Below are 25,748 nucleotides of genomic sequence, written 5' to 3' on the forward strand. Positions count from 1 at the left end.
CTTTCATCACTTTTCCTAGATGTATATACTACAAAACCTATATACAAGACGTACAAATCAATATATAATAACAACATTCTGTTAATATCCCCAAAAGATAAAAAATTTTAAACAAGTTATCAATTAAAGCATTAAACCAAACATGTTGAAAAGTGGAACACCTTATGCGACTTGTCTCCTTCCACGCATTGCTGCCTAAAAACAAAGAAATCAATAAAGTTGCATATTCTAATCTTCATAGGAGACATTTGTATTTGGTAGATTGTAGCCAGATCATGTATTCCAAATTATACAGTGCCATATTGAATTTCCTTCACGACTACACAACTAATGCAAAAGCTGTGTGTTTGTAAACTGGGCACTTTGCACAGCTTTGGAGAATTGAGAAAGAAAGAGAGTGTAGTATTGTCAGAGTTTAATATAGTAGTGGCAAAAGTTTCTTGCAAATATCTCGGAAACTACAACTGAGCAACAATTACATATACAGAAAATAGTTATTCAAAATCTAGTCCTCTATAATATAATTAAAGATCATCAAAATTAGTGATCTAATGTAAATAATTACTGTTTTTCAACAACAATTATCAATACTAAACAAGCAATTCATAATTGCAATTAAAATAATTGATTGTGCCCAATTTTGATTATTATAAACATAATGACAAATATAAACATTTATTTAATAAATACCCACTGACAACAAATTTCTGCAACAGCCATAGCTGTGCAACTGATTTTGTTTATTTGGACACAATTTTTTTAATCTGAATAGACTGTAAAATATAACACTGTTGTTTCCTTTCGTTCCTAATAGATGGCAGATATTAACAGTCGCTAGATTGTCATCCCAAAATGCGTCCGTAGCAGACAGCTCGTGTTTCTCTGATGTAAGATCAACTACCTAATCTTTATAGCGTCAAATATCAAACGAATGGACAGGTATATAGTTAGTGAATATAAAATTATAAACACAGCGTGTTAATGTAATAATAATACAAAGTTAAATGTGCAAGTAATGATTGTGGGTTGCAAAATAAAAGTAAATGAAGTCAGTTTACATTTTCTGTTAAGAAATGTCGGATTATTTCGATGAAATGGGATGGACACCGTTAGGAGACGGTGAGGCACCAAATCATTTGATACAGATGGCAAGACTCTTACGAGATTTTGGAATGTGGGATTTATTGGGCCAAACAACCAGGTTACCACCTCCCGCTTCAAAATCAGCAATAGAAAATTTAAAAGAAATTGAAATCAATTCTTCGGACTCAAAACAATGCCCTGTTTGTTTAAAAGACTTTGAAGATGGAATATCTGCAAAGTGTATGCCCTGTAAACATGTTTTTCATAATGAGTGTATTATACCGTGGTTAGAAAAGGTATCAATTTTTACTAGTCATTGTTGTTGAAACGTAAATATATGACTCGTGTGATAAAGAAGATTCCCTATTTCAGACAAATTCGTGTCCATTGTGTAGACATCAATTACCAACGGATGATGAGGACTATGAATTGTACAGGAAAGAGAAGCAACGCGCAGTGGAAAGAGAGAAAGATCTAGAAGCTTTACATAATTCAATGTTTATGTAGAAAAGTATATATTTATACATAAACATTAAGTGCTTTATTTCTTAGTAATATCTCGTCCCGGTTGACTACAGAGATAAAAACAGTTTCCTACCTGCACGCGGTCGGTATGGAAAAGTTATTCGTGACGTGTATCACCTTCCGCTGGCTTGAAATCTTGCAGGACGGTACAGGGGCAAAGAGGGATCGGACCGCTCGTCCCCATACGAGCCACACATTCTAAGCTTTAGCCACGGTCTCTGTCATAGTAGTAGGAGTAGATTTTAATTGCATCTCTATTTCAATATATATAAGAATATAAAGCTTGGAGACTATAAACTTAAATTTCTGAAGTCAAGGTCATCCGATGATCATAGTATATCAGATCGTTACATTCGTCTTAACACGAATTATAATAATATGAAGCAAAAAATATACAATTCCGTTTAAAAAAATGAAGATGACCTTGATTTTTTATAACGAAAAAATTTTTTTTGTCACTTTTTATATTTAAATTGTAGCCGACCAGAAACTGATTAACTTTTGTCTGAAACATTTTTTCATCAGACTATTGGAAGTGCCTGAAAAATCGTGGCGACAGTTGTGTGCCACACACTGTATATAACTTCTTTTGAAATGAATAAAAACTTCATTTTTATTTATTTCTAAATTATATTTTTATTAAGTTATTTTCATTCCTGAAAAGAATTTTATTTACTTCTGCTAGTAATTATATAATCAATGTTTCCTAGCATATTGTAAAGAATCAAACATTTTTGTCTGGTATTAGCTATAATTAGTGTATAATAGCAATATATTAAAACTACGCCAATGGGGCTCTGCCTGTCGCGTGTTTCTCATTATCTCTCTGTATCTCGCTACCTTCTTCGTCACTCAATACATATGTGTCTGTAACACCGCGACGAATAACTGACTAGAATTGAATGTGTGTGCGAGAATAGGTGTACTCCTTTCATTTTTCTCGCATTAATTCCTGTCACAGAACTTCAAGTCAGCGGTAAAGAATATAATGAAACACGAAGGTGGTGGTGTACTAGTCTGGGGTGGTATGGTGTCCTCGGGAGTTAGTAAACTTGTATTTATAGGTAATATAATGGATAAAATGGTTTGTTTAAACATTTTAAAGAAAAATTGAAAAGAAAATGCTGCCAAATTACACTTCAGACAAGATTTTTACGTCCATAGTGACAACGACTCAAAACATACTACTCATATAATTCGTATGTGGGTTGCTTACAATGTTGCACATACATTACCGTTTCCATCTCAATCATCAGATCTCAACCCTATTCTGCATTTATGGGCTGAATTCGAAACAGCGGGAATGGGAAAAATGGGACAAAATTCAAACAGAATTTACGACTAAATTACTCCATTTAATGCTTCAGCGATTAAGAGCGATTATTAGAAATAATGGACCCCGTACTAAATATTAATATTTACTATACGTTTTTATAATCCGTAAAGTGTCATTACTTTTTCACACACGTTATTCAACTTGCGTCACATACGTTTATTATTATAATTTAAATAAATCCTTTTGTGTTAATCTTTGTGTTCATGCATTCCTGAAACATTAAAGGTATTAATTGCAAATAAATAAATTGCTTCCTCTACTCAATTGCAAAACAATTTTATATTTGTCCGAGTGTAGAATGCCAATACTTTATCACGGCATTGTATTTGGATGAATTTATAACAATGAATACGTATATTTTATACATAATTCCCTGTTTTATGACAGTATTATTGCACAAGGTTCCTATATTTCTTAATTGCATTCATCTCCTTTCCAATTTCTGGTGGTGGATTTACGACTATAGTATTGTCTCATTATAAGTCGTCATTCGCGTCTCGTTATAAGTAGTCTCTTTATTCTTATCACGACTTCCGTAATTGCTGCAGCAAGGGCGACAGACTGCAAGTGAATGAAAGAACATGTTTCGCTCGAAATATTAGCGACATTAAATCATATATATTTGAAAAAGGAGACATAATAAAATAGGTTCTTTTACTCTGAGGCTCTGAACTCGCTTCTTTATAATTCTCTATTACTGATAAGTATAAAAATTATTTTATGATACTAAACAAATATAAATACTGCAAATGAAAATAGTAATTATTCGGATATACTTTATCTATATTTAAGTCTTCGAAGTTGAATTTTTATTCTCCACTATCCGCATAACGGTTTGTATTACCGGTAGTATCGATTTTGTATACTTTTATTTTATTTCTTTTTGCATTAATTCATATGTCAAGTTTAAGTCTCTATTCTTCCTGTCTTTTTTTGTTTCTTCTTTTTTCGGAACGTCACTTTTTTTAAATTCATCCTTCTTCTATCCCACCTTCGTTCTCTATAACGTCGTTTTCGGAAGTAAATTTTTCCTCACTAAACAAATTTTTAGTTTCTTCATGCTTGTTCATAAATTGAGCAGCGTTCACTGATTCAATTGTTTCGCCAATAATTGATTCCATAATGCAGTTTATGTTTGAATGGATAGATGTATTCAAATTTGTTTCCATGTGTTCTATATATAGTTTTCTGTTATACTTATCCATGTTTCATCTAAAATTGTTAGGCAGTCTTTTGTATTAAATTCTTTATAAAATTTATCAATTCTACTTGTATATTGTAATGCTTTTTGAAATATTTTATGTCGGTACAACTGTTTTATTTTCGGAATTATAGCTTTTGATACTTTCTGATCGGGGCATAGTAATTCTTGTCCTAAGTGAAAATCACTAGCTTGGGTATCAATCAAGACGCCTTTTTATTGTGTCCAGAAATCTTTCAAAGCTCCCGCCCCGTAACTTCTTATGAACAGCCCGAAGTCAAATGGAATTCCCCGCATCTTACGTGATCTATCTCTGGTGCAATTGGAAAAACACTATAATATCAAAGATACAACATTCAATACTCTCCCGTATTAATTAAAACGCCTTTCTGAAGGTTCGGAATCTTAGTTAGTATTGGATGTAGCGTAACTAACAAAGCCACTTGCCAAAAAGAAGAATAGATTTTTAACAATGTCACCGATGAATTAGATGTCTTGTAGTTATCTATTCCATGGAAAATATATTGTTTTTTTTTATATACAAGAAGAAAACATACACTTAATAAATATCGTCATTATTACGGTTACATATGAATATAGAATGTTAATAATTATCTAAAGATTCAATTTATTATAACATTTTATTCTGTATATTTAATATTAAAATAAATATCATCCATCTGAAATCTTCGTTAGTTATGCTTATATTCAAAATGGCGGCGTGCTTGGTAGTTATCTCACTCATGGAATAGGTTATATGACACAAGTCAAAATATTAAAAAAAATAACTAAATAACTCGGTTTGTCAAAGCTACGAAAATGATACTATGATTACGTTGAAATAATTGATTACTCTGTGACGCCTTTTAATGTTCTATTGATCGACGAAAACGTGGATAATGGCTGAAAATGTTGCTCAGTGCGATGATGAGCTTTTACATTCCATCAAAACACTTCTCTGGGGTAATACTGTCAAAGAAGATGTTTTTAAACGATGGGCTCAAGGTAAGTGTATATTTGAATATTTTTTTAAACTTTTATAATCTGGTGAGTATTTTGAATTGAATCTCTGTTATTTTTCAACCATTATAACAGTAACTGATCGATTATCTATTAAGATTATTTTAATCGTTAATAACAAAGGAAAACAGCTGGAAGGATGACATGTTTTTTAATAATGTAATTATGTGATTAGAAGTAACTGAAATTACAGTTTTTAAATTTATTAAACACATTTTACAAAATTCGAATATTGTGAAGTATAAAATAATATTGCAAAACTTATGTGATAATACATAAATTCCATTAACTAACTAGAGTGGGATATGAAATATGTTTGTGATTGTGGGAACTCTATCTAATGTTTTCATTTCTTGAAAATTAATAAAATAGGTGTAATTCTATTTTAATTGCCTTCTACATAAGAGGAATAGCTTTTAGGATATGCTACTTTAATAAATTAATATATATTTAAGTTCAAGTTTGTATACTCTACAAGAAAATCTTGCATTTCAGCATAGACAAGGTATTAAATGCATTCACAGAGACTAATTAATGCTTCTTTGAGTAAATCATATAATTTTTCTTTATGATAAATATTTTATGACAGTGCTGTTTAATGAAATTAAAAGCAACATATTGTAAGATAATTATTATTTGCTTTTTTGTTAATTTCATAATACACATGCCCAAGACATATATGGATGCATTTGACCAATGGATATGTGGGTGTGTATGACAGTCACAAACAATAGTTGCTGCTAATGTTCTATTTATTTTTAGATATTAACTTTTATATTTCATTTATGATATTTTATATTAAAAATACACGTGTTTTTAATATCTCCTACTTTGATTCTAATGTGTTTTCGGTGTCACTTTTTCATGTGTTGATGGTGTCTTTGTATTATTGTATTTAATTGGAATCTACAGTTTTTGGATGAACATTACACAGGAGCTTTTTTCTTGGCAATTTCTTTTTTTTTCCAAAAAATTTGAGTTTTATTTTCTTGCTGTTTCCGTTATTATTGTGTTACTGACTTTTTTGGAAAATATATTCATAATAATAAAGTATAGAAACAAAATAAATATATGTTTAATAAGTATACAATACATATTTTAGTAGGTGGTTTTCCAAAAATTGTAATGTGCGATTAGATATAGCTTTTTGCTTTACAATATATCGTACATTAATGATTTTTGCATTGCTAATATAGTAAAAATATCTTATACATAATTGGAACTAAAAAATTTTCGTTAGAATTCTTATGGATTATACTATAGTGTAAAAAATTATACCTATTTTGGTTCATAAGTGGAAAAAACTCGCATATGAATTATATATTTTAAAATATTTTAATGTAATGCATCTTTTAAAATGCAGTTTGCATGGTATGTTCAGTTATTTTAACATGTTGAGTGTCACAGTGGTCACTGATGACTAGTGCTTTGAACTTATAACATTTTTTTAAAGTGTTTACAAGTTTTCAACTGTAATATTCATAAATTTTTAAATAACGTTATTGTTGTTAGCAGTGTTATAAAATAACAAATATACCAACAAACTATTGAATATTTTTACTTTTCATGCTATAGTTTGAACAAATATCAAGGATATCCATAAATGTAGAAAACTAGCCTGGCAGTTAATATATTAATATTAAATTCATTTTTAAAAAACAGATTAGATTATTAATTTCATACAAATTAGTATTACAAACTATGCAAAAGTACAGATACTGGATATTCTTATAGTATGACCAGATTTTACAAAACTCGATTAAAGTTAATCATGTAATTCCTGAAAGGAATATTTATAATATGTTTAAAAAAATTAATGCTTGTTTGAGGTGAATTATCACTAATTAGTGAGTATATTTTAAGTAAATAAAAAAATATTTCTGTACTTGCTGATAACACATTTTGAACAAATAGTCATTAAGTAGTTATTAAGTCAAAAGGAGAAGGTACAAAATATGAAATGAATATGAGTAGAATGAAATATAGAAAAAATTAGGATGTTCACTTAATTTTATTTATACTGTTTTGTTTTTGTAAAGGTTGTAAATATTCTTATTCAAAATAAACCACTTTATTTTAAAAAAATCTACAAAATATCTTTATAAATGTGTAAACTATCACATAGAAATAAAAAGGTAGCAATAAATTTAAAAAAATTTCAGACTTATAGCATTTTTATCTAACACAAACAGGTGTCCACTCAATTTTGTCTCCAACTGTATGTATGCATATTTACACTAGAAATTATGTATAATTATATACAGTGTTGTTTTATATGTACAATATTTAAGTGTGAAGATAGTTGTATTGCTGGACTAGTGAAGTTATTTCAGTATGAAAACCGAGTCTTACGTGAATCCCTGTGTATGTTCTTGACAAGACATTTTTCAAGATGCTAAAATTTGTAGATGATTACATAATGCTAATGTATATATAATGATTGCTTTTCTCATAGTTAAACTATTATAACTTCAGAGTGGAGCACAGAAGATTGAAGGGTGGTGATGTGGCAATGTAGTAGGTAGAGGTTTCCTTGAAGAAGAAAAGGAAATTTTAAGTGCAATAATTACCATAAATCAAAATACAGTGAACTATGCATTTGTGCACTGGTATGCAAATGAATATTATAGTTGGAAAATTGAATGTTAGTACTTTTTAAAAATTATCATTAGTATTACCAGCAGGGTTTTCTTTGTTGAACGTATGTGTTTTAGCAAAAAATTATTGAATGATGTTTTGTATTAAAACAAGTAAAGCTTAATTTAAAATTTAAATACATACTTTTTCATCTGTGTTTTCAGAAATAAAGAATTGAGTTTATAATTATTCACAGTACTGTATATACAAAAGGTATGCAATGCATATGGTGTATATATATTTACGAAATGTTTTTAATAATGTGTTATATAAAGAAAACAGTCTTGGATCATGATACAAGAAGATGAGGTCGTTATTATTGAATATAGTACAGTGATAAGGGTAATAAATATTAACTGTATTTAGATATAAAATTGACATTAAATAATCATATGATTTGATATGAATCATATCAATTTAGAGACTAGCATCGCAGAAAAAAGTACTTATTCTATTGATTAGTTTGGTGGTTGGGAGACTTTGGAGCTTAGAATGGTTTCAGGAAATTGAGAAAGAAGATGATATTATGAGTTTTTCTTTCTTGTTATTGAAACTGTTCAAGTCTTAATTGTAGGCAAACACGATATGTCATCTTTGACGTCGCTTCTATTTGTATATTTTTATATGCAACAGACACTTTTTAAAATGGTGTCAGATTATTCCACGCTAAGACAAACACCTTACGTAGTTTCCTTAGCTGTCGTATTTTTGACACGAAATTTTTGAGTCAGGATTCGAAACTCTGTTCAGGACTTGATATTCGATTTGAAACATAATTTTTCCGATTGATCTTACATTTTTAAGTTTGGAGTCGTTTTTATGTGTAAAAAGTTCTTATCAAAGCAATATGAGCAATGTAATGTTGAGTAAAAAGCTACTAATTTAATGCGCTTAACGTTTTCTCGCAATTAAAATATAGACAAAGGGTAAATACACTGTATTTTGCCATGCAGACGGTGAAGTATTCTACTTTGTCGATGAAACACTGCTGTTACCACACAGATAGTTTTACTACGGTTATGATAAAATGCATTAGTGTGTAATGACGAATTTATAATGCTACCATTCGATATGCAAATTATTAAGATAAAAATTTAACAACCCAGGAGATATAATGATAGAAAGTATTAGGTCAACCCATAAGTAATGTCGTTTTTTGACGGTGACTTTCGGTGATTAATTGACCATCAGTTTCGATGACCTTTTCCCATCTATCGGTCAACTTTCTTATTCCATTTTCGAAAAACTTCTGAGATTTTGAATTAAAATACTCATTTAGTGCTGATTTTACATCCTCCCTATTGTTGAAATTTTTTCCACTTAAAAAATGTTGTATCGACCGGAATAGATGACAATCGCTTGGGGCAAAATCCGGAGAGTATGGTGGGTGTGGCAGAAGTTCCCAATTGAAATTTTTAATTTTTTCTACCGTTATCCTTGCTGTGTGTGGCCTAGCGTTATCGTGGTGGAATAGAACACCTTTGCAATTCACTAATGATGGTCGTTTTTCCACTAACGCTGCTTGAAGACGTTCAAGTTGTTGGCTATAAATCTCAGCTGTTACGGTCTGATTTTGCTTTAAAAGCTCAAAATGAATAATTCCTCTAATATCCCACCACACGCGCGACAAAACTTTCCGGGAATGAAGCCCTGGTTTTGGGCACTGTAAAGATGATTGACCAGGTGATAGCCATTGACGTTTTCGTTTGAGATTGCAGTATATGACCCACGTTTCGTCACCAGTAACAATCTGGTCGAGAAATGAACGATTATTTCGTCGATCTCGCAGGGAAGCACAAATGTTCATGCGCTGGATACGGTTAGAAACCGTTAGTTCATGCGGTACCCATTTTTCCAGTTTTGATACTTTTCTCAATTGTATTAAATGTCTATGGTCAGTACTGCTGCTACTGCCTAATCTCTCAGCAATTTCATCGGTAGTTAATTGTGGTTCTAACTCGATTGAAGCTTTCAATGCCTCAGGATTGAACGCTGTTGGTCGACCGGATCTCGGTTCGTCGGAAAGATCAAAATCACCTTTTCGAAATTTGGAAAACCATCTTTGACACTTTCTCAAATTCAAAGCACGTTCACCGTACACTTCACAAAAGTTTTTAACCGTATCCGTAGTTGTGCTACCTTTTTTAAATTCATGTAGCATACAATGCCGCAAATGAAGTTCGCACACGCTCATTTTGAAATCTTTTTTTCAAGTGAAAAATGTCGATCGAACTGCATCGAACGCAACCGATAGACTGTCGAGAGAGCACTCTTTAAGCTACATAGAAAGAAGTTTCTATAAACACATCGCCGAGATGCGATGTCAAGTGTTTATTTAAAGTACGATAAGAGACGACATTACTTATGGGATGACCTAATACTACTGTAACTTTAGTAATACCATTCAACTATTTTCAATAAAGATTATAAAAAGAACTTTATAAATAAAATGATTTATATTGATTTATTTCAGGCTTCTATTTCAGTCCAGATGAACCCACGGCATTGATACAAGCAGAAGGCGGTCCCTGTGCAGTAATAGCCCCTGTTCAAGCTTATATTATAAAACAGCTACTCTCCGAGACTGACATTTCAACCTGGAGAAGTATAAATGTAGACAAATGTTATCAGCTTCTCGTACGAGCTTCTGTGGAAATTCTAAAGCAAGCTGCGGGGGAAAAAAGTCCGAAATTCTCTGTTGTGTATATGGAGTGTAAGTTCCCAAACGAAGAGAACGAAGAACAAAATAGTTGGTCGAAGAAAGTGTCACAAATCGAAAATGAGGAAGAAGTAAATGTAGAAAACAAAGGAATCGATAAAAAGAGGGACGCAATGTTAGTCAAGAAAATGAATGAGGATTGTAAGAGCATACACCCTGATGTCTTTCATTCTCAGTTGAGGTAACAAACGTTTCTTATTATACGTGGCATGATGATATTTTTAATACAAACAGATATGAAGTGATTTATCGTGCGGAAATAAGTTGAAATAGTTATTTTCTTCGGAGGTTTTGCTTTCGAACAAAATTGAATTTGAAAATCCGTGCAATATATGTGAATTTGATTAACAAGGGGCATTATCAAAATGTCCGGTGCAGATTTTGCTCTCTTCAGTATATTAAACAATAAAGTCTAAAAGATATATACATATATTTTTGTATTTGTATTTGTCGAAAATTTATGGATTTGTTAACCTTACGTTATTTAGTCACGCGGAATATGAACATACTACCCTATTAGAAGTGGGATAGCAGAGCAGACCAGGTATATGGAAGAATAGGACACTCAGAGCATCGATGTGTGAAAGAGCTTATTGGGTAGTTCACAATGTTAATTATTCTTTGTGATTTTGTTAATAAATAGTGAAAAAAGATAAAAGTATTTTCTGCAGATCAAAAGTGGGATTCATGAATCGAAGTTTTAGTGTGGTGATGTAATTTAAAAAGAGGAAAACCGAAAGTAGAATGATTCTTGGAAACGTCAATGGATCATTTATTATCTCAAGATCACCCTTAAATCATTCTAGTTGAAATCAACGATGGTGCTCGAGCGAATCAAGCGGGGAATAGAATCTCGACTGGTCGGCGAGCAGATATTCCTGCATTGGGTTCGATTAATTTGTCAGATTATTTTATTAACGAGAAGTTTTCATTTAAAAAAAAGTTGATACTGAAACAACGGTTTATGTCTGAGTCAATCAAGTAAAAATGTACCTGACAGTACGTAAACTAAAGGGCAATGCCAGGATCTGGTATGAAATGCTAACCAATTCTCATGTTAGCAGGTCTGTCCCTTTGCAAATGTTGATATAATAGTGTCCCGGTATTATGAGCTTTACGAAGTTGTTTGAAGAAAGGGCAAACTTTAAGTGGAAACTCGGCGGTAATCTATGATCATAGTTAATTAATCAAATTGAGATAAATTAATAAATTAGTAGATACCTGGACATAAGATGGTTGGTCTCATTAGTATAAGCAGAGTTCCGACAGAGTGATCGTATCGGAATTATTACAATGGTCGTTGGAAAGAAGCGTCTCCAGGTAATCGAAGTGCTTGTGGGCCAGTGCCATAAATTACAGAATAATATAACTGGCATTGTTTACTTGTGTGACAACGTGAAGATTTCACCATGGCTAAAATGGTATTACGGCGGTTGGCAATGGTTGAAGGAACCGATGAATGATTCCGTTGGTTCCCTAGAAGAAGAGTGAATAACCCCCTTCGCTTCATTTGAATCAACCGATGGGTAGGGATATCGTAATGGTAACGATGATCTATATCGCAGATAAAGTTAAGGTTCGGCGTGTGAGTTGTGATGTGAACGTGTCAACTCGTGAACTGTAGCAATAAAAAGAATAGAGGTTTAGGAAAGCCTCACACTGACCAGTGTATATATGTCGTGGACTTACATCCCGACATCGTACTGGTAGCTTATGTTCAAGTGAGCTGATATGAGGGCGTTAATTATAGTGTATTGTGATCCTGCGCCCCTGAGAGGCTATGTATGGTTTCGAGACAAGTACAAGCATATTAAATATAATAGACATAAAGATCAGATCAGTGATTCGGGTAATATCCTTGATGGAATTATATTAAACTCCACGAGCAAAGATGGTCCGAAAGAAAATGTCTTTGAAATTCCTGATGACTGGAATTTAATCGGTCTTCCGTATCTGTAATTCTGTGATTCGGATTACGCTGAGAGAGCTAGTTATTCCGATTCAAATACCTCTCTGGCAGTGATACTCTGAAGGGTATTTTTCATTTTATAATTCATGATCTCTGAAGTAAAGAGATGGTACATAGGTGAAAGTTTCGGCTCTCTTGAATCAAGCTTGAACCACTGCCGAACTCACGGTTAATGCTTACAATTAGAACTGAGAAGAGAGACATACGATCGAAAGGCTCATGCGATTTTTTGAGATAATCGGTGCGACCTTTTCCATAAAGAACAAAGTGTAACTGCTAAAATCTGGAATATCTTATATAGAACGCTAGAAATTTGGTGATTGGTCAAGAATGAGAGAACTGATTCACGTCTTGGCGATAGAGGGATGGTGTTTTAACGAGGCCCAGTTATCATCCAGTCATTTAGTAATTGCACTGCAACGGAAGGAACGAATAGTGCTTCAACGAGGCTCGGTCAATACTCAGTCCCTTGGTAGTTACAATGGAAGGAACAGATGGTGGTTTCATCTGACTTTATCATAGTCGCATCACAAGGAGCGAAGTAATAATTCGACGAGTCGGAACTGAGAAATGAAATGTTGGATTATCGGAGTCGGTTGTCAACCGCCAGGGTGTCTCCCATTTTTAGCGACAACAACAAGCTTACAGTGTAATGGCTTGTCGCTCGTCGCTAATATTCCTTTACCATTAGAAAAAAAGAACAAGATTTATCATTAACGATATCTAAGAGTATTATCCTAAGAGAATATATCGAATTTAGCAGAATATTATTTATTAAAGAATTTGTTTATATTTGTCTATAATTCCATTGAACAATTTATTTTAGTTCAAAGAGATTATCTTTTATTTTTGCGATATTACAATGTTAAGCAACCTATTTTATTGATTTATTTAATGTGATATTCTTTGTGGTAAGAAATTAAATGTGCTATTTTTCGCAGCAAGGAGTGAAGTGTGTTATTTTTTACGGTTAAAAATGATCTTGTGTTAGTCTTCGTAGCATACTGCTGAAACGTGCTAGTTTTTACCGGAAAAATATCACAGCGTGCTACTCTTCGTCTCAATGTCGTATGAAATGTGCTAGTCTTTGTCTCAAAAATCGAAACATTCTACGTTTTGTGATAACAAAGTCTAATGTACTAGTCTTCATAAAAAAATTGAAATGTGTCCATATAAACGCATACACACATAATGCGCGCGCACATATCTTTGGTAGTACAAAAAAGGCCTAGGACTTTAGTAAATCACTCTCTTTAGGCACACTCTTTCCTATTCAATACCACCGCATGTATTCCTTACCGCTAATTTGAAGTCCCAGTAATAGGAATGTCAAATTTTAATATCTTTAGAACATTGTTCTCTTATCATACAAAATATTTGATTCTATTGAGGAAAATTAATTACATTTTAAAATCAATTCATTATTCCACCTATAGAAAAACTGTTAATATTACATAATATTCTTTTTTATAATAAATAACTCTTATGAGATAAAACAGACGTTTACGAAACGAAACCTCAGCAGTTTATAGTCTCCAAGCTTTATATTCATACATATATATTGAAATAGGAACGCAATTAAAATCTGTTCCTACTACTATGGCAGAAATCGTGGATAAAGCTCAGAATGTGCCTCTCGTATGGGGATGAACGGTTCGATCCCTCTGTGCCCTTGTGTCGTCCCGCGAGATTGTAATTTAGCGGTAAGGAATACCTTCCTCGCATCGTTCTTCTTCACCTGTCTCCAATTCATATTGCCAGATGACTCACACATTCCATACCAACATACATATAATTCCACTAGACTCATCAGTTTCTAATTTTTATCGTATCATATATCCCATAAAAACAATCACACATGATTGACCCTTTTCATAACGGGTAAACTATAATCGATGATTATTAAGTACCTACTATGTATCTATCGAGTGTCGACTATAAAAACTGACAAACTGACAAATGTCCACACTTTTTATTTCTGAACGTTACTCACGTATGTATTCAATATATTGTGTTTTAAATTTATAAATGTTAAATATAATTAAATCACTTGACAAGTTCGGGTATATAACTGAAAAATATATACAGTGTTTAAATTGTTCAAAAGTAAGTTTCATTAGGAAAGAAATTTTACCATAATATTGCGGTTCTGGTGAATCTATCGGGGTGCAAATCCGATTGTTGAACGGTACGCTATGTTTTAAATTAATGGAATATTACGTGATGTTGTATTAGTTGAAAGTTATCGTCACTTTGTACTTTATGTATAAACGTATATAGAATATACAGAGTATGAAAAAAGGTTTTGTCATGACTATTATAGGCGTATTTTACGCCATCGGATTGGTGAAGATTTGTTAAAAAGTCTTTTTTAATTACTAACTGTACCGGCACTTTATGTATACATATTCTTACCGTGACCGGTCATTTGACATACTATGGTTAGTATTAATAGCACCAGTTAGTTATTTCTCTAAAAGATTTTCATATTTGACGGTACGGGAAAGATAACAACATAGACGTTTCAATTACATTCCGTAAATTCCAATGAAAAATTATGGAAATATTTCCTTAACATATAATGAAAGTTCGACGAGTATGACATGCACAGAACAGATAACAGAATGCATTGGGTTGAAACATAAGTTCGTAACGTTTTCAAAGTAAAATTCAAAGACAATTTTTAAATATTTATACATATATTTATTCTGTTACATATTTTCTAGTATTTTTCATCATCTTTGAGACAATTTCATTATCCCGGTCTCCTAGAACTTCATATCTTTTTAGGCAAACTATATGTATAGTATAGTTGAATTATAATAAATATTATAATTATCTTCTACTTGTTTTGTGCAAAATAGTTTATTATATTGATCTTCATATGAAGTACTAAATTAATTATAATGACTTTTACTTTAATAGAGCGAATTTCTAAAGAATATTAAGACTGTAAATATTTTATAGTTATATATCTAAGATTTTTATGTTATATAATTATATATAATATTCATATAAACTGAAAATTGAAATAATATAGTTATTATATAGGTACAGGCAAGTATCATACAGAAATAATGTGTGAGTGTATATCAGTTTGAAAATAAACAATTTATATGGTCAATATTGATGGAATACACACACATATTAATAAAGTTTTCAATCATAGGTGAATTAATACACGTGGCGTGTATACATTTAGTATGTAATACTTTCATTTACTACAGAGTAAGCGATTATATTATGTGTAACTCACATATGGGCATATTTATAAATATTTTAAAGATAGTTTGAAATTGAATAACGTATTTCCTGACGGTTAAAATTGATTTTAAGAATACGTCCATTTTTTTAAAATAACAATAATTGTTTCCACTGGAAGTAGTTATCTTTTAAGTATGTACATACAAAGTTTAAAATAAACAATTTTTTAGGTTATTTACAACGAATGTCTCGGAACATGTGGAAGAATTCTTGTCAGAAAGATTGGAAATGTTAAAAGACCGATATGGAGTCTTATTGCTTCTTTATAGTGTAATTATTACAAAAGGTGTTACCGAAATTCATTTTGAAATGTCGGATCCCTTAGAATCAATGATTGATTCGACATATGGTTATGGAAGTCAAAGTCTCATAAATTTGATACTCACTGGTAGGGCAGTCAGCCATGTATGGGATTATGATCAAACCATTGGAGACCTCAGTAAGATATATATTATCTAGTATGCGATATAAATACTAAACTTTTAGACATATTGGTAAATAATTGTTTGAATTAATGGTATCGATTAATTTGAAAAATGCTATAACTAAAACTGTTACATACATAGGTTGCTTTGATATACAGGGTAGGCCTCAAAATATTGTGACTATTAAGGGGATTCACAATCTATTTGGTTCATGAAAAAATGATTCCATATTTGTGTTTTATATGTGGTAATAAGGCAGCCATTTTACAAAAGAAATTAAATAATATTTATAGACTGCATTTTTTACAGTGTGTGTACACATATCAGAAGACTTTTAAAATCTACTCTCGCGAAACCAAAGCCCTGTAAGAAAAAATTATATTCGAAATTTTCTGCTCTTCCTTCATACAGAATCATTGTTTTTACAGTTATATCACTTATTACAAATTACCCTACATATAATAAAAAAACTTTGTAATAAAGAAAACTAAGCATTATCTTAACAAGATTCGAACCTTCGTATAAAAAGCCAATACTGCTAATGACGATTATACATTAACGCTATTTTTCTCTTAAATTATTTGTCACCTACCCTTAAAAAGCATTATTACAGTAGAAAGGGTCATTAACGAATGAACATTAAATTTCAGAATCTTTCTTTGTCAGTGCCAAGTTGTAACACATACTTTTGTATCATTGTTTCGTAAATTGGCTATTTTATTGTCTCATACAAAATACGTATATAATCATTTTTTCACGAATGTTAAATGTTATGTTATTTTCTTAAAATCTTTAAAACTATGGGATTAAGTCATCCTATACATTTGGTTTGGGTTTTTTTTACCAATACTGTTATCAATATTACAATCATACTGCTTAGTTTTATGGAGAAACATAATCATCCTCTGCATAGTTATACAATATCTTTCTATATTTTTTTTCTAAAGCTATTATGTCATTAGTGTAAACATTTTTTGTTTTAACATCTTGACATTTTTTATTCGTTAGAAAATGCTATGGTTTAGAAAGTAAGTGGTAGTAGCTTTTCCAATGTTTTGTGTTATATCCAATTTAGTGTTATTCTGATAAATAATCGGTTTGTTTGTATTCAACAGTTGTGTATGTTTCACTGTTATTGCTTCTCTTAATTTTTTGTAATTGAGCATCATATATATCAGAGGTAATAGTCTCATTACTCAGCCACAATTAAAAATACAGTAACTTTCGCTTTTATGTGACAAAATCATGGCTACAAATTTACTTAAAAATGAAGTAGGTAGCAATTTTTATCTTGAACTGAGTTCTAGTTACATGTAAATCGTTCGATGAGGAAAGTAAATAGGATACACCATGAGTGAGTGAGACAACACAACAACGGGCGAGTCTCGCATTACAACTAATATGAAATACAAAATATTATATTTTTCATTATATCTTTATGAGAATATTATTAATAGATCAGTTCGATTAAAATAAGTTCAAACACTACCTTATTTGAAAGTATACTTTTTTTCAGAATTCAAAACTGTTTCATTTTATCCATAATTAAAAATAATTCAAATTCAGTTGTACATGAATCTCACTAATTTAGTATTGACTAAGTATACATTAATACTGACATGAAGATTCAGTGAAAAATATAAAAATTGTAATTATCATTACTGATTGAAATTAAATTCAACATGCAAGGAAACCATCTGATAGCGTGGGTTTGGATAAAAAATTTACACGAAAACGGGTATTACTTTATTAAGCCTTTTATGGCTTTACTAAACATATAAGTTTCATCTACAGTTATTAGATGCTTTAACAGCGGTTTATTTACGTTGCTTGCAAAGAAAGGTATGTATGTTTTTATATGATCACGACGGTTTCGTTCCATGAATTGTAGCGACATTCAAACATCTCTATTGTTTTAAATATTTAAACTGTTATTTTTACAATATTTCCAATTTCGTGCGTCTCCTGAACTGATAAAGTTCGTGTCTCTAATATTAGATCACGAATTTTATCATTGTCAACCTGAGAAATGTTTTAAAATGTTTCCTTTTTATTATTTCAATTTAAATTTCCTTATTGAAATTGTTTAAAATAGCTTTTGAAAGTATGGAACGATATTATACCTTCACTAAAAGTGATGTAAATATTATTTGCAACTGTTGCTATTGTAATTTTTCTTTGAAACTTGTACAAAATGAAATGTTGAAAATGAATACACATTTCGTTCATAATGTTCTAGAACTGCTCTTAAATAGCAAAGTTGCATTGGCTTTTTCTTTATAGTTTTGTGTTTAGAAAACATCTCATAAACTGTATAAATACATCCCTTGATATTATTTTAGAGTGATGTAATATGTGTTTAAGGGCATTTGTATATGACAGTCTTAACGAATTAGTATTTTTTTACAATATTTATATTAGTAATTAAAACAATAGAAGAATAAAATTTACAAGAGACATTACTGGGGCTGCTTTGGGGACATTTTAACAGTAGAATTTGCATCTATTCAAGATTTTATTAATAAATTTTATACATTTAAAATTACACACGACTTTATGCATATTACAACTAGACTTGTAACATGTTTCGTGGTTAATAGTTTTGATGCAAATAATTCCTGTAAGAATTTATTCCAAATCGAAGAAGTTCATCGGCCCCATAAATTTAAATAAATGTTTACACATTTGTAGATCTATGTCATTGTCTTAAATTTGCTCTGTTAATTTTTTCCTGAGTCCAAGAAGGTTGATGATAGTAACACCTAAGCAAATATCAAAATAAATTAATAACTTTTGAACAATTAAAGATATTTTATGAAACTTTCGTAAAAAATAATCAGGAAGAGATAGAAAAAAACATTCTTAATTGTACCTCACTTCAGAATTTTCACTAAATAAATGTTGGAAGTATGTATGCATTATGTGTTGTGCCAACATCGCATTATTGCGAGAAATTTTGGTTGCTTTGCTCATGTAATGACATTTATATAGTACTTATGATTCGGATACTATTTGCATAATAGTATATGTGCAGAATTTTTAAATCATCGTATTCCGCATGGGAGGCTGGGTGCAAAATATTCAAATGATGAAAATGATCACCTTCCTATTTTGTCTCTGTAGTAGATTTAGAGGGAAATTGACAATGGAAGTTGATGATGACCATATAAATTTATGAATGTGCAAAATGTAAAGAAAATCAATTTGTGTAACGGAGTATTCAACGATTTTAAATAAGTTCATTTTAGACAAAACACTCTTAAATTTTGAAAATTTGAGATGTAGTAATAAACTACTTCTATTTAAACTAAAGTAGTGAAGGAGATTTCATTTTTCTTTCTTAAATAGTTTTTATTACGTATGAATTTCTTTACGAAATGTACGTCTTTTCAAAATTGAGATTAGTCATAAAACATTAACGTGGCTCACTTGCATTCAAATTTAAATATGTAAAAAATTCAATTTTTTAAACACTTTTTATGCAGAAGTGTCCTTAACCAAAGTTGCATGAATTAGAAAGATCCATTGAGATATGAATACTATTTTTAGTTTTAGAAATTGTATATTTTGTTCGTTTATGTGATAGAAATTCATTAAACGAGTACTGGAGATATACGAACGTAACTTTATCGAAAGCCGTTTCATTATTACTATTATACATCCAGCAATCTTAGATACATTAAAATGGCAATAATTACTGGAACTCCCTGTATATCAACTCATGCATGTATAAATTTAAAACCAATTTAGTTAAATCAATGGTATCTGTCAATCGCACTAGATATTTCATAATTAGTTTACTAATTTCAGAATTGCGAGGAATAGATAAACAAAATTCTGTAGGATTCCTTGCTCTTCTTGAACATTTACGTTACTGTGAAGTGGGAACTTTCTTAAAGTCTCCATCACATCCTGTTTGGGTGTTGGGTTCAGAGACACATTTAAGCGTGCTTTTTTCTACTGAGAAGAGATTGGTGAGTCCTGAGACACCTGCAAAACAAGCAAAAAGAGTTTTCAGAAAATTTGATCACGAAGGAAATAATTTTATCCCTGCCAGTTTACTACAAGATGTTCTTGCTGAACTCGGATTGGTTGCAGATGCAGAATAGTAAGTATTACCTATAAAATATTTTTATTGTAATGTATATTTATGTGAAAATTTATTCTGGAAACATAACGAAGGTTTATCATGCATGCTGAAACACAATTGACTTGAATGTATACCAAGAAATATAAATTATGGTACAATTTATTAATTATGTTTTATACAGCACTTGGAAGATTTGTCAACTTCATTAAATAGGAAATGAATAATATGGTCGAAATGTTAAAATATAATCGGATATTAGCGTTCATAAATCGAAAATAAATGTTACCTTGTTTTATACTATTTATTCGTGACAGTTTCATTAACTGATTCCGGTGATTTCCTAATAGAAATGAGACCGCGTACGACATCGTTTAAATAAATACTGTAAAACTAACTTAAGAATATATTTGATTCTTTATATTGGTTAACTTATAGTCTACTAAATAAGCATGTTGCTATATTCACTGCTAGCAACAGCTAAATTACAATTTGAATAAAATTTTCAGCTTTCTTTTCGATTTATATTTCTTTTATACATATTTTCAAAATGTGAATGTGACCTATCTTAACTAATTATGAATAAAAAAATATTAAGACTAATTTTCTTGTGTTAACTCTAATTGTATAAAATATTATTATTCTTTTTACAGTGTCGATATAATGAGGAAAAAATTGGATAGTGAAAACTTGGGAATTATTTTACGTTCTTCTTTTATGGACGAATTCTTTCCTGAGAAATCACGAACTTGTCCTGACATATTTCCCTTATACCATTATAATGGTCTTCACCGTAGTAACTCAGAAAATAAAGTGATGTATCGTAAAGGCCAGGCGGTATTATTAGAATGTACCATTAAGGGTATCTTGGAGAGTAATCCCATGTTAACAGTACTTCAAACAAAGTGGCCAAGGATTGAAGTTCAATGGGACATTGGACAAACTCCGAGCCTTAATTAATAAGTGTTGCTCAGATTATATTTTTAACAATATTGTTGGAGTTCCTACATAAGGAAACCAGTGACTAAATTAAAAATGATTTGAGAAAAGTGCCGATCTAAACTGGATACAACTTTACCAGGAAGATGTTTTTGTGTTTAACGAAGATAGAGGTGTTCAGTTATAGAACTAATTTTCAATGGAAAAAATTTGTTAAAAATATTTAATACTAATACGAATTTGTTTTTTCATTTTTAGTTATCAGAATTTGGCAAATTTCATTTTGCCAACGCTACAGAAAATTAATGTTATTTGAATTTCAAGAAATGGATTCAATTTTTTACAAATGAAATTCGGGTCAAAAATAACTCTGTACCGAAGTTTAAAAGAATTTGATGTATACTTTATACACTTGATATTGTAATGACTTATATTATTACAATTTTGGAAGAAACTTCGTGATTTGTATAATGTCGCCTATTAGTTTATTTCAACATGAAATAAGGTGTAATTATTTGATTGTGTAATTCATTTAAAGGGAGAAAAGGAATGTACTAATTAATGGAAGAAAATGGAGATAAAATAGATGGTGAGAAAAAATGGAGGGACACAATACGTTATCTACAAAACAAAAGTAAAGAAGATAATAACAAGAAAAATAACAAAATTTACAAGAAAATTTTGATTACTAAAATTTATAAACAGCAACACGTTCAATGTAATACGAAATATAAAGAGTGGTTAACAAGTTCAAAATAATGAAAAAAATAAAAATATGTAACAAAGAAGAACAGAAATGTAAGAAAAACGGAAAAGGAAATGATGGATGAAATATGTACAATACTGCATAAGTCGTACATACTCTAAATATATAATTTACTTTAAAGTTATAGTCTAGTCACTTTATAGGGTTTTCATCGATGTTTTTTTTATTATACCTATATTTAAGGTTGAACATTGTAATTAAATCAATTTTTATATTTTTTGATATTTTCTCGCTTATATATACATAAATATTCCATTTTGAATATGAAAGGCAGCAAGATACATAGGTACAATAGAATTTTTTAGGGCTGTATTAATTATTTTTGTTCCGTCAGTATTTAATAATTTAAATTTGTTGTCAGAAACATTTGAAAATTGATTTCTAACGGAATATGAACGCTAAATACACCAATTGTATAAGTAACTCTGGTTTTATTAATGACTTTAAACATTTATGAAAAATTGAACCAGAATAAAGTGAATTTGATTTCTATAAATGAATGTATACTTGTTTTGAGGGACAAAATTAGTTTCAATAAACGGGACGTTTGTTTTTATTCTTCATTTAATGATAGATGAAGGTAAGTGTATAATCTGTTAAACGTATGTACATGATGAATCACATAATTTGATCAAGTAAATTGTTTCCGATGTTACTGGGTCGATACATATATTTATTATTTCGGAATGTTTAGTATGTAGGCAACCGAAAACTGATTATAGTACATTTTTTGTGTGACTTTCTTTTTTGAAGTTTTGAATCAAAGGTAGAAAGTACTCCAGAAGTATATTATTTATATTAATCATTATTCATATCTCACATGTGATCTTTTGTATGTTAATAAGTAGAACAATATTAATAATAATAATTCTGTGGTGTTGTAGTATTTTTGTTGAATATTGAGTTATTCTGCACCAAATCAATTACTTTTTTACTCGTTGTTAGAGGTTTTGTACAAATTGAAGTATGTAGTATACTATGTAAAAATAGCGGAGAGGAGAGGGTTAACTGAACATTTTGTTGTTTCTAAAATTGTTTGAAAAATAAAAATCCTCAAAGGTTTTGAGGTCAGTTTTCGCCAATTTTTACGGAAATTACCTTCAGAAATAAATTTTTATTTTTATAGCTGTTAAATAAATGAATTTTCTTATTTGAATCGAAAAAGATTATCCTTTTTAACTAATTTTTTTTATCGTTTGTAAAATCGTTTGTCCAACGATTGTACATTAAACTCAAGTGAAGTTCATATTTACCTAGTTACGAATAATGTTAATCATGTATTATTGATAAAGTGTGATATTTTTATCAATAATTAATTCATTTAGTAGCTGTTAAAAATTCGTATATTTCAATAATGTGCAATCATAAAAATTTATATCACCGATATTTGAATCAGAATCACGTGGTATAATTTTATTTATATTCAAAATGCTTCTTAGAGAAATTAACTCTTCCTTACTGTCATTTCGTTTTCTCAAGTGTTAGAATCACGGAAAACTCTAAACTTATTCTTCTTTTTCAACATGATAATTAAAATCGCCAAAATAAAATTAAGAAATATCAAATTTATTACTTGTTATTTACAGGCTATATGCAATCTAAAATTGTTACATTCGTTTTTAAGTCTATTAGCAATCTGTAGAAGATAAAGATTGAATAAGAAATATTCTTTTGTTTATTCGATCATTTTCAAGTTTATTATATTCTGTCTGCTATCGAACAAGTACAACCTGGCAGTCAACGTGCTAAAATGTCGAAGATCATCTTAAAAACTTTGCAAGGAAACTAGCGATAAAATATATTGTACTATGATCAGTTTATGGATATTCATAGTTCACACTTACAAGCTTGAATACCATTCGTATGTGCAGAAAATCTTATCAATTTTCATAGCAATAAATATTCATCCTTCTTCTTTGAACAATGCACATCATTATCTCTGTGATACATCTACATTTTCGCAGTATTAAGAAACATTCTGTTTTTATTGTACGGACAATATTTATTGAGCGAAAACTGCATTAATCCATTCATGGATTAGTGGATTGTGAGTGTGGTATATTGTGGTAATATTGAAAATAATTAAAATGATCGTAATTGGTTCATTTTATATTTTCAGAAGAGGAAATATTTATTCAAACCATTTATATTGTTAAAGTTAGTGCATTTGAATTTTTAATGTACTCGCGTTCCAATAATGAGATGCCATGAAATAGAATGATACAAAGAACCTTAGTGGTTGCATTTTTAAAAATTATAAATAAATTATTCAAAATTCTATTGTCTTGGATGACAATTTATAGTATTTCTGCATAAAAATAGATATTTGAGTGAAATCATATAAACTATTAATGATTATTGATAATTAACCGGCATAAATAAAAAGAGGTAAACGCTGTTATTAAAAAATTATATTATACTATATAATGTAAAAAAAAATTAAGATAACCTTTATTTTTCCTTAATGTTTCCACCTAGAATAAAAATATTTTTATTGTATAATGTGTCTAGTGTAACCATTCAACGCTGTGGAAAATATTTTTAACTACTGAAAACAGCGGAAACATTCCAGATGATAGACTTAGACGGCATATTCGATATATAATTTTGTAGTTTAAACAATTATACTATCAAAGTTATATTTATAAATTGCATACAAAATATATTTATTTATTATTATTATTGTATCACATATAAGATGTTTATAAAAGTATGGGACATGTTTTCTAGATAAAATACACATGTCAAAGTACTGAAAAAAAATATATTACCATTTTGCAATCTGAGGTTTCATTTTCGAGATATAAAGAATTAAAATTTACGGATGACTTTTGAGATGCGCTGTTTAATTTCCAATCTCTGATCCCAGTGTCCGAGCCGCTATAGAATCGGCAGCATAAGTGTTGGTCCATTTACTGTACTCGGTATATATATAAAGAATAAGAAAATAAGAAGTTTCCACAAAGGTAGTAAGTCGTATTGCCGAACCACTATTAATAATATAATATATTTCAACGGTAGTTTCTAAATAAAACGGCTCGCACAAGAGTTCCAATAATAACATAACGTGGCCTAAGCGCTTATAGTATTCGGATTAAATCTAACTATTGCAGTTTTTGGGTTATATACCTATATACTGAATTAAATAGTGGGGAAAGGATGATTCTAGTTTATTATAGTAGAAGTCGAATTTCGTATAAAATTTACACTAGAAAATATATTGACACGAAATAGCATTACTTGTAACGTTTATTTTATGTTTGGTCTGTATCTGTAGTGCATTCGTCAGACAGGATTTTTATAGTTTGAATCTTATCCACTTAATGATAGGAAACACTGTTCTACTTTACCGACAGAATCACTTACCGACGAATGGAGTATCCTTCCATACACTCGTTCCGCTACCGTTCTATAGCTTGAAATGTAATTCAACTTTTTTATGACAGAGACGAATAAATATTCATTAAATAGGTGTTGAAACAAATCATTGTATTAATTACACAAATTGTTAGTGTTCAATAGGTTTGTGATAATCCTTGAAGAATAACTCAAATTCACATCCATAGCTATGTTCAGAAAGTATTTCTGTTTTATCTTCAGCACGTTCTGTCTTATCAGCAGTGACACTATTTTATCGACTGACAGGTATGTTTTACCAATAGTGTGCCACCATACTCACACGCATAATTCTTGTTAAAGTTGTAGGATCCGCATCATATAACTATCATTATTCTGATATAATTATATAACATACATAGAGTTCAAATATTGAAAATA

The 25,748-nt window shown here is 30.2% G+C and overlaps 2 protein-coding genes across 6 annotated transcripts; both read left to right on the forward strand.

Moving 5' to 3' along the window:
- The first annotated feature begins 822 nt into the window (after positions 1-822).
- Positions 823-1,627, forward strand: LOC143155067 (E3 ubiquitin-protein ligase RNF181-like). Of its 2 annotated transcripts, none has more exons than XM_076327333.1 (3): positions 823-887; positions 1,072-1,379; positions 1,456-1,627. In XM_076327333.1, exons 2-3 carry the CDS (start codon positions 1,074-1,076, stop codon positions 1,588-1,590), a joined length of 441 nt encoding a protein of 146 aa, XP_076183448.1. In that variant the 5' UTR covers positions 823-887; positions 1,072-1,073; the 3' UTR covers positions 1,591-1,627. The 2 variants fall into 2 exon arrangements, with proteins under 2 accessions (XP_076183448.1, XP_076183447.1); XM_076327332.1 differs by having other exon boundaries at positions 825-939.
- A 3,223-nt stretch (positions 1,628-4,850) lies between these two features.
- On the forward strand, positions 4,851-24,570 carry LOC143143161 (ubiquitin carboxyl-terminal hydrolase MINDY-3 homolog). 4 transcript variants are annotated; one of them, XR_012991038.1, is made up of 7 exons: positions 4,851-5,150; positions 10,276-10,702; positions 15,925-16,193; positions 19,990-20,287; positions 20,920-22,257; positions 22,333-22,551; positions 24,091-24,569. XR_012991038.1 is itself a non-coding variant. In XM_076304136.1 (5 exons), exons 1-5 carry the CDS (start codon positions 5,045-5,047, stop codon positions 21,224-21,226), a joined length of 1,407 nt encoding a protein of 468 aa, XP_076160251.1. In that variant the 5' UTR covers positions 4,851-5,044; the 3' UTR covers positions 21,227-23,147. The 4 variants fall into 4 exon arrangements, 1 of the variants encoding a protein (XP_076160251.1); XR_012991039.1 differs by having other exon boundaries at positions 20,920-21,378; positions 21,464-22,551; XR_012991037.1 differs by having other exon boundaries at positions 20,920-22,551; positions 24,091-24,570.
- The last annotated feature ends 1,178 nt before the right edge of the window (positions 24,571-25,748 follow it).

Source organism: Ptiloglossa arizonensis, chromosome 2 (assembly GCF_051014685.1).
Source record: "Ptiloglossa arizonensis isolate GNS036 chromosome 2, iyPtiAriz1_principal, whole genome shotgun sequence".
Taxonomy (NCBI): Eukaryota; Metazoa; Arthropoda; class Insecta; order Hymenoptera; family Colletidae; genus Ptiloglossa; species Ptiloglossa arizonensis.